The sequence below is a fragment of the Lucilia cuprina genome, chromosome 3 (genome assembly GCF_022045245.1).
Source record: "Lucilia cuprina isolate Lc7/37 chromosome 3, ASM2204524v1, whole genome shotgun sequence".
Lineage (NCBI taxonomy): Eukaryota > Metazoa > Arthropoda > Insecta > Diptera > Calliphoridae > Lucilia > Lucilia cuprina.
This window is the reverse complement of record NC_060951.1, coordinates 28,021,493-28,031,329: the sequence shown is the minus strand read 5'-3', so window position 1 is coordinate 28,031,329 and position 9,837 is coordinate 28,021,493. Positions and strand designations below refer to the sequence as shown.

General features: G+C 31.1%; 2 protein-coding genes across 6 annotated transcripts in view; both read left to right on the top strand.

The window, feature by feature from the left end:
- Positions 1-9,705, top strand: part of LOC111679492 (6-phosphofructo-2-kinase/fructose-2,6-bisphosphatase 1) — a 26,696-nt gene extending 16,991 nt beyond the window's left edge. Inside the window, exons 2-3 of one of the 5 annotated variants that reach the window (XM_046946626.1) lie at positions 5,442-5,656; positions 5,715-9,705. In XM_046946626.1, the coding sequence (XP_046802582.1) occupies positions 6,085-8,448 (2,364 nt within the window). In that variant the 5' untranslated portion in view covers positions 5,442-5,656; positions 5,715-6,084 and the 3' untranslated portion in view covers positions 8,449-9,705. Of the gene's footprint in view, positions 1-1,433; positions 1,603-5,441 lie in introns of those variants that run through there. The other 4 variants (XM_046946625.1, XM_023441068.2, XM_046946624.1 and 1 more) reach the window with 4 other exon arrangements.
- Positions 1-9,837, top strand: part of LOC111679491 — a 46,308-nt gene that overhangs the window by 18,670 nt on the left and 17,801 nt on the right. The window lies entirely within an intron of this gene.

Sequence of the window (9,837 nt, the reverse complement as noted above, 5' to 3'; positions counted from 1 at the left end):
TAGATAGATAGATAGATAGATAGATAGATAGATAGATAGATAGATAGATAGATAGATAGATAGATAGATAGATAGATAGATAGATAGATAGACAGATAGATAGAGAGACCAATCGGCTCAGAATCATTTTCTGAATCGATTTAGCTTTATCCGTCCGTCCATGTAAACTTTGTAATCAAACTACAGGTCGCAATTTCCAATATAATTTGATGGTCCAAGGTGGATGTTTAAATTTGAAAAATTTTAAATTTTCTGAAAAATAATATCGTTCTCCGAAGCAATACTAATCGATCCAGAAAAATAATGTCGTTCTCATGCGAAAATACATAAGATATCGCAGAACTTTGATTTGTAGTTTATTTTTGTTTTCTTTTGTAAAGTAAATTGAACATAGAGGTCTTGAGTACAATTACGCTTTACGATTATATTTCCCTTCTAATGTAATCAAATTTAATACATTTTTCAATATTTATTTGTTGGGCACTTTTTATTGGAGCTAACATTGCGCTCGCGGTATAACATTTTTTTATAAAATTTTTTCTAAATTTATAATATGAAAATTATTCCATTTACAATATTAACTAAATAGAATTGTTCATTTAATGCTTTAAGTGTGGTTGATTTTTAACACTTAACACATGCATTGAAGGATATTATAAATTTGGATTAATAAATAAATATTTACATTATTTCGTATGATATAAATTCTTATTAATTCTATTGTAAAGGGGGATATTTGCATTTGCTATGAATTTAATCAAAATTTACAATTATTCTTTGTTGATATTAATAGTTTACTTACCTCTACAGGGGAACAAAAGGCTTAGACGTACTTATCTATGTTTGCGATATTCAAATAATAAAATGCGTTGTGTTTGATTTTGACATAAAGGGGAAATACAAGTAGACTTGATTTGTAAATGAATTTGATTTCATTACAAAAAAAGATCTAAAATAATCTCTTGATAATTTGGGTGAATAGAAATGATGTTGAAATATTATTGACAGATTTTTATAAGATCAAATTTAGACTATATCAGGAGAAGCACTATTCGGTGTTATATTTTCTTTCTGAGAGCAATATATTAAAAGTTTTTGTTTTATTATTTTCAACTATATCCCATGGAGTATTTTTCTTTTCTCTCATAATTATTCCTATTTCTATATAATACCTCCTGCCTTTACTGGATTGATCAAAAAATTTCTATATATATAAATAAACATAGAAATACAAATACATGTTTATAAATATCACTCTCAATATTTTTATTTGTTTGTTCGAGTTTTTTTTTGTTCATGCTTTTTATATATATTTATTTTCATGTCTATTATTTGTGAGCTTGACTTTTTTTATACGATTCTCTGGCATATATATTTCTACGATTGTGACTAAAAAGTTTTCTATTTAGTTGTTAGTTGACACTTGGCAAATAAACATTTAGCAGGGCCATTACGCCACGTGTTTCTTCGAACATTTAAAAATTTCCAATAAATTAAATAAGACATCTACAATATTATTGTACTACATGCATACAAAGTGCTTTTGTAAATAATAATATTTAAATTAGTTAATATTAATTTGTTTTCTAATTTTAAATAAATGTAAGTGAAACAGTGATTTAATTAATTATTTTTGCTTACAAAACGTTTTTAATCAGTAATTCCATCACAATAGTTTTTGTTTTACTAATGCAAAACATTCGATTAGAAAGAAAAAAATAACAATAATTAATACATATTTAATTAAAAAAAAACTAATTAATGTTTTTGTATACATACATATATACATATGTATGTTAAATATTTCCAGTTTTTTCTTGAATTTGAATAAAGGGTTACGAACAAAGAAATTGTTTACATTTGTTTTTTTTTATTTTTTTTTAAGAAATAAATAAACAAATAAATAATGTTTTATAACAGTTTTATATACAGATATAAATCTGGAACTTTTTTATAAAATGGAACAAGTTAAATACATTTTAATTAAAACAATATTCATAGCTCCGGCTTTATTTTACACAATCGTAATGACAAAATAATAAAAGATAAAACATCTGTTATTCTAAAAAAAAATACTATTATTGTAATTAAATGTAAAAAATCCAAATTTTAATTAACAATAATTAATAGTCACTACTAATTTCTTATTTCAAACAAGGCCTCACTTCTCATCCCTTACTAATTCTAAAACAAGTATGAATGGTCGGCTACGCCCCACTATATGATACCCTACACCAGTCAGTATGTATTTTAAAAATGGGGATTATTTAAAAAATAAAGCATTTGGTTTGTTTTTTAACTTTATTTCGCAAAAAAGAGATTTTTTTAAGAGGGCTCAAAGGGGAGTAGTGCAAAATATGGCCCTATCCTTAAAAATGTTGGTAGGGGGAGCTAAGTCTTCTTCAATATTATTTATGTAGAATTTAAAAGTGTTATTAGTGTTTGTAAGTGAATTTTGACCTTTAAGTCATTTTCTGAAGGGGAGTTTGTATAGGGGTTAGGGTCAAATAAAGCCCGATCATTACAAAAATCGGTAATGTCATTTAAAGTTCTATAAAACTAAGTTTTGTCGACTTTTGTTAACATAATAGATCATTAAAATTAATTATAAGCCAAAAGGCCCTATTTTGGGGTTTCGGTTGTATGGGGACTAGTCGAAATAATGAACCGATTTTAACCATTTTCAATAGGCTTCGTTCTTGAGAAGCGTGTGTGCCAAATTTCATCCAATTATATTGAAAATGCGGCTTGTACCTTGCGCACAAGGTAATCGACTTAAGAAAATGATTCTAAGCCGATTGGTATACTTTAAGGTGGGTAAAGGACGAATATTTTTGGATGTTACAAACATCAGCACAAACCCAATATACCCTCCCCACTTAAGTGGTGTAGGGTATAAAGAAGATTTTAAAACAAAAATGTTTGATTGTAAATATATTACAGAGAAGTGCAAACAAATAAATTCTAAAATTGTGTGCTTATGTGGTCTCCATTTTCAAAAAGCTAAATCTCTCAATGTAGATACTAGTCTTCCAGAGAAATCCTCAAGACATATACTTTTGTAATTGTTAATCTTTAGGGTTTTGCAGTGCTACAATTTTAAAGGCGTTTAGGTCCATTAATTGTTCGGTTATTTGTAAACATATCTAGTTGTTGTACCATCTAAAACTATACAGTTTTAGCAATGTCTGTACGTGACCAGTAGGTATTAAACTTGTTGCTCCATACCGATCTTAGTTCAGCTAGAACTTAACTTTTCTTCTTTGTCTGCTATGATCATGTATGCAGTATACAGCTACTACGGAATTGACGGCGTGTCTATGAATGTCTTTCATAGTAACCGTATACGAGGATTTATCTATTAGATTCTGCGTATGTTATTTTCCTATATAAGAATATCTTTCCAGACAAACTTCGGGAGAGTATCCTATTATGTGATAATAAAGTTGGATGACTCCTTCAGTGACCGCAGGAACTGTTTAGTCAATCTGACATTGTATTCCTCTACAGCGCTAAGCTCCGTTTCCTCGTGTAGATAATGTTCAGAGGTAACTTTTAGACTTGTTACCTATTACAGTACTTAAGGCAGAGTTTTGGCAGCATAGAATGTTTCTACTTATGGTATCACTAAGCAAAGGTGGCCACATTGAAACAGCTAATTAATCATTGTGCAAACAGTCCTTGCTAACAAGGTTATTTATCTATATCCCAAGCGCTTTAAGAACCTTTTTTACTTTGCAATTACTGCGTGATTGCAGTGGTAAGAGCTGGAGAGATTAGTAGGAAAATCAATGCAACTCCCAAAATTTATCCAAGGGACTCCGCCATTACTGCGTGATTGCAGTGGCATGAGCTGAAGAGATAAATAGGCAAACAATATCAAGGTTTAAATTTTTGTCAATTTAACCTTTTACAATAGTCTATTCACTTATAGTTTTGGAGGTTCATACGAGAGCTTTCAAGATCTTAATGCGATTTCTCATATTCTAGTTAATATTCACCCCTGTTGCCAATAGAAGTGAAAATTTTGTTCCCTTGATTTTTTCATTTCCCTCGAAGTGGAAATTGCTATCGTGAACTTGTTGTGAACAATTCATTCACAATAGTTGGTTTTGTATGGAACTGCTATACAATATTTACAAAATTCCATCAACAAATTTTACAACAAGGGTAGCTTTACCCCAACAAAAAAAGTGAAAGTGAAAGGGGATGATAATGTACTCTTGGAAATCAAAACTGCCTTCTATTGACCTCATTGGTTGCATAATGATTACCTTTTTTCATGGTTCATTATATTTAGGTATAAGTCTTTGCGAGTTTGGGTCTTTACCCCCAACGCCAATAGAAGTGAAAATTTTGAAATTTTCATTTCTCTCGAAGGGAAAATTTCTATCGTGAACTTGTTGTCAACAATTCATTCACAATAGTTGATTTTGTATGGAACAGGTGTTTAATATTTACAAATTTTTCACGACATCGGCGATAGGGGTGATTATGTAGTTTTGGAAATCAAAACTGTCTTCTATTGACCACATTGGTTGCATTATGATGACCTTCTTTTAATGGTTCAGAACATTGAGTTATAAGTTTCCGACTTTAGGTCTTTGTTATTCATGATTTTATAGACATTATTTTAATGGTTCAAAACATTGAAATGTAAGTCTTTGAGACATTAGGTCATTCCTTGTAAGATGCTGGAAATAACTATCATTATTCCCTTCTTGCTTTTATAGACACTCGAGTGAAAGTGTGCACTAAAGTGGTAAAAACATCATTGTATGTAATGGTATTCCTTATAGATTTTAATACGAATCAAAAAAGGATTAAAAACTTAATTAAAATAATTTAGCTGAATACAGTAGTTTTTGTTTAGGATCAAAGTGTATTCTTAGTTATCAGTAAACATTCGGAATTATGAATAGTTCAAGTTTTTGAAATATTTATATGTTTGCCTAGTAAATAATATATAAATATGTTAAAATTTGTATCCTATTGTAGGCTATTTCAATGGTATATTATTCTAAATAAAGCAATTAATTTTTTTTGTTTATAATTACAAATTTCCACACTTTTTTATTTGTTTAATAGATGTTATATTGCTAACTTTGTATTATATATAGAGAGGTTTATTTACGCCAGTATTTGATTTGATTTTATACAATATTTTTCAATAATTATAAAAATTCCAAATTTATGTTTTTGTAAATGTAAAACAACAATAATTATTATTATTATTACTATTATTTCATTTGCATAAATTCTTTTATTATTAATTTATTTCAAATCATGGGGTTTCTATTTCTCAACATATTGCGCGAAATTTTATATTCAACATAAAATTGGCACACAACTTTTTCTTTTTGTATTTAAAAACTTTTTATCGCTAACATTTGTTTAAAACAATATTTCTATCTTTTATTTCTTAATAATTTTATTTGCAGAAAAAAAGCAAACTTGTTTTATAGAGAGAATAGTGAGAGAAATATATTTTTCGAAGAACATATAAAAATCCGCAAGAAAGAAACAAAGAAAATTAAGAAATTGTCTTAAGACTGCCCACTACCAGAACCAAGAGCCGTGAGCTGTGATAACTTTAGTATAAAAAATCCATTTAAGCGAAAGTGTCGATCACATTGACTGTGAACCGAAACGAATTGTAAAGAAAAACTTGCACTAAATTGGTTTAAGTTTGAGTTCTTTTTTTGTTTTTATAGAAACTATTGATATTTTTTTGTTTGGATTAAGAAAGGAAATCGCCACCTTCCTTATACGAAGGCCAAAACGATTGTGATATTATTTTGGAAGTGAAACCTTAGAGAAGAGAAGGAGGGAACTTATATTTTTATTTTATATAAAACAATTTTATTAGAAATATTATACTTAAACTATAGTTTGTAAAAAAAAGTCTTGTCTTTGGAAATATTTTTTTTGGAAAACAAAAACTGAACATTTGGTTACATTCTAATTGTCCTGTTTTTTATAAAATTACTAACAATTGCAGAAATTTTGTATTTCAATTAATTTCTATTTATATATAACACATATATTTCTTTTTCAACAACTGTTTAATAAAACATTACATATATGAATAACATTCAACATAAAACGGCAAACTCATCATCTTCATCATCATCCTCATTAATATCATCGTCATCATCATCATTGCCATCATCTGCATTAAACACACTTTCATCACAGCCATCAGCTGCTTCATCACCACCAACATCATCATCGCAAATAACATCAGGTACGACTACATTAACTCCACCACTTTTAGATGCAACTTCATCCGCGTTAGCATCAGAGTCATCCTCATCATCATCCACTTCTTCTGCAACCCTAACACTACAACAGACACCATTGTTGCATACCTTAGCTCCTACCTCACCTACGCCTCCACCCACTCCGCCTACACCTCCGCCTTCAGCTAGCAATTCTAATACCCCATCCCCACCGTCCTCGCCCTTTGCGAGAATTTCATTGAATTTTTCTCCGCCCACTGCTCAGAACTCATGTGGTAGTGGTAGCGCGCCTACCTCTCCCACTGACGAGGCAGAGGAAACCTGTTCCAATTCCTGTTGTACTTATCCAACTTTTGAGCAAATTAAGCAAAAACTCAAAAATCAAGAATCACAAACCCAACTGACCCTCTTAAATTCCCTACTACTTTCCTCCACAGCTAACGCCGCTGTCGTCCAGCACATCCCACATTCGACTTTAGTAAGATCTGTGACAGCTACCAGCATCATGGATATGCCCTACAACACCTCACCTTCCTTACGTGTGCGCACCACTTCGCTTAATCAGCTCAAGAAAACCGCCGATCTTGTCATAGAGAACGAATTGCACGTTTGCCCCAGCGAAATGCCCGATGAATTGCGTAAACTCTTGCCTCCCACCTCGGAGACCGTGATGACTAAACCATTTCCCATACGTGGCGAGCGAGCCATTTCCGATGTCTCCACTCCCCATGTTATTGCCATGGTCGGCTTGCCCGCTAGAGGCAAAACTTTTATCTCGAAGAAACTTGCACGTTATCTAAACTGGATTGGTATCGCCACCAGGGTTTTTAATTTAGGTGAATACCGTCGTCATGCCACTAGCGCCTATAAATCTCACGAGTTCTTCCGTGCTGACAATGAAGAAGCGATGGCTATACGCAATCGTTGTGCCAACCAGGCCTTACACGATTCCTGCGAATGGCTATTGAGTGGTCAAGGCAGCGTAGCTGTCTTTGATGCCACCAACTCCACATATGATAGACGTAAGTTAATACATGAGATTGTGGTGAAGCAACATGGTTTCCGTTTGTTCTTTGTCGAGTCCATTTGTGATGATCCCAGCATAATTGAGCAAAACATCAAGGAGGTTAAAGTCAGCTCTCCTGATTATATCAACATGAATACCGACTTAGTAGTGCGTGATTTCCTGCAGCGTATCGAGCATTATGAAGAACGTTATCAACCTATCGATGAGGTTAGGGAGGAACATTTAAGTTTTATGAAAATCTACAATGCGGGCAAAAAGGTAGTCGTTTACAATAACGAGGGTCATGTAGAATCACGCATTGTTTACTATTTGATGAATATACACATAACTCCCAGGACGATTTATCTCACTCGTCATGGTGAATCAGAGCACAATCTTAAGGGCCTTATTGGTGGAGATTCCAATTTAAGTGAGCGGGGTCGTTTATATGCTAAAGCCTTGTCTGCCTATATCGAGCAACAGAATATTGAAGGCTTAAGAGTTTGGACCTCCTGGATGAAGAGAGCTATACAAACAGTGGCCGGTGTTAAGGCTCCACAAGAACGTTGGAAGGCTCTTAATGAAATCGATGCTGGTCATTGTGAGGAAATGACTTATGAGCAGATAAAAGAAAATTTCCCCGAAGAGTTTAGTGCCAGAGATCAAAATAAATTTGCCTATCGCTATCCACGCGGTGAGAGTTATGAAGATTTGGTAGCTCGCTTAGAGCCCGTTATCATGGAATTGGAACGTCAAGGCAATGTTTTGGTCGTTTCACATCAAGCTGTTTTACGTTGTCTGTTTGCCTACTTTCTCGACAAGTCGGCCGATGAATTGCCCTATCTGTATGTACCACTACACACTGTCATCAAATTGACACCAGTGGCCTATGGCTGTAAGGTGGAACATATTAAATTACCCATCGAAGCAGTCGATACACATCGTCCTAAGCCCAAGATACCCGGAGATGTCTCACTAGGTCTTGATGGATTAAGCGGTGAGTTGGTAGCTCCTGATGGTGTGGGTAAGGTGTTGATTGTGGGCGATGATGTGACTAAGGCGACTAATGGCGGTATCATAGGCAATGGCCTAGTTGCATCCGTTTCCTCAGACACGAACAACACCATCAGTACCACAACCACCAACACCCCTTCGGATGGTAATGCTAATAACACTAATAGCGTTGCCATACCTCAGTGACATTGTTGCCAACACGAATGCGTTTTAATCAAACGTGGACTTTTGGCTCAGTTTCATTTTAATCGTTTTAATACATTATAATTCGTTGAAATTCAAACAATCAATTGTCGTTTACAATTAACAATAAAAATTTTACCATAAAGAAAAGTAAATCATATTTTATAATTAAATTGTTTGAAAAAAACAAATGACACTTTAAAATTTTTAAATTTTTTGTTTCTGTAATGGCAGCTAAGGCTCTTTGTACTAGATTTAATTGAAAATTGTTGAAAATCATATTGCAAACTTTCTCTTAGAAAAATTATTATTTTGAAAACTTGTTTCCGATTTCTAAACTATTTTTTGCTCAATTCTTAGATAATGACGGCTTTGTTCCTTTTTTAATATTGTTGTCCTGTGTTATTTAATAATTTAGAAAAAAATGTGTCATTTGCTTTTATTATCATAATAAAAAACGCCATTTTAGTTTCATGTTACAAGATGATGTTATGTTATTGCCATTCAAATTTAAAAAAAATCATTTTAATTTTCACATTAGCTCCTGAAAATCATTTTGTGTTAAAATTTCGAAATGTCATTGAAATTTAAACTTAATTGTTGAAAAATAAACTAAATTACTTAAATTTTACACACATTTACTCTCTTTTAACTACTTAAACATAATAATAAATATAAAGTAAAATAAAAATTCAACCCCAAGGGTTTTGAAATTGTTAAACAAATAGACATATTAAAAGACAGAAAAATAATCTTAAAAAAAGGCAACCGAATGAATTTATAATGTAACGTTTTTTTCCTTTTTTTACTTAATAGTCTTTTCTAATTAAAATTTATTACAAATTTAAAATGTTAATAACTAATAGTTATAAACATGACTGAATAACTTTCTTTTGATGTCTGCAAAATTATTATAACTTTATTAATTATTTTTTTCTGCCTTTAAGTGTAAAGTTTCCTCTATTTTTTTAATAAAATAATTAATTGTTCTCTGTTTTTTTTTATATTCATTTTTGTGCTCGAAACACAGAGACAAGACTTTTCGACTGAAATTAATGTTAACTTAATGAAAATAAATCATGTAAACTTATTATTAAATAAAATACTTAATAAACTTTATTATGTATATATATATTTATATTATTGTATATCAAAACTTAAAAACAAAATCCTATAATTGTAAACATTTGATTGTGTCTCTGATATATTTTCTTTGTACTAGATTAAAAAAAAATTAATAAAACTTATATTTCAAATAAATACAATTTTCTTATGTCTCATTATCATATTTTGAAATAAAAAATAAATGGAATAAAAACTGCTAAAAAAAATAATTAAAAACTTTGGTTTCAATATATTGTGTTTCTTTTTTATATCTAATTTTTTTACAGG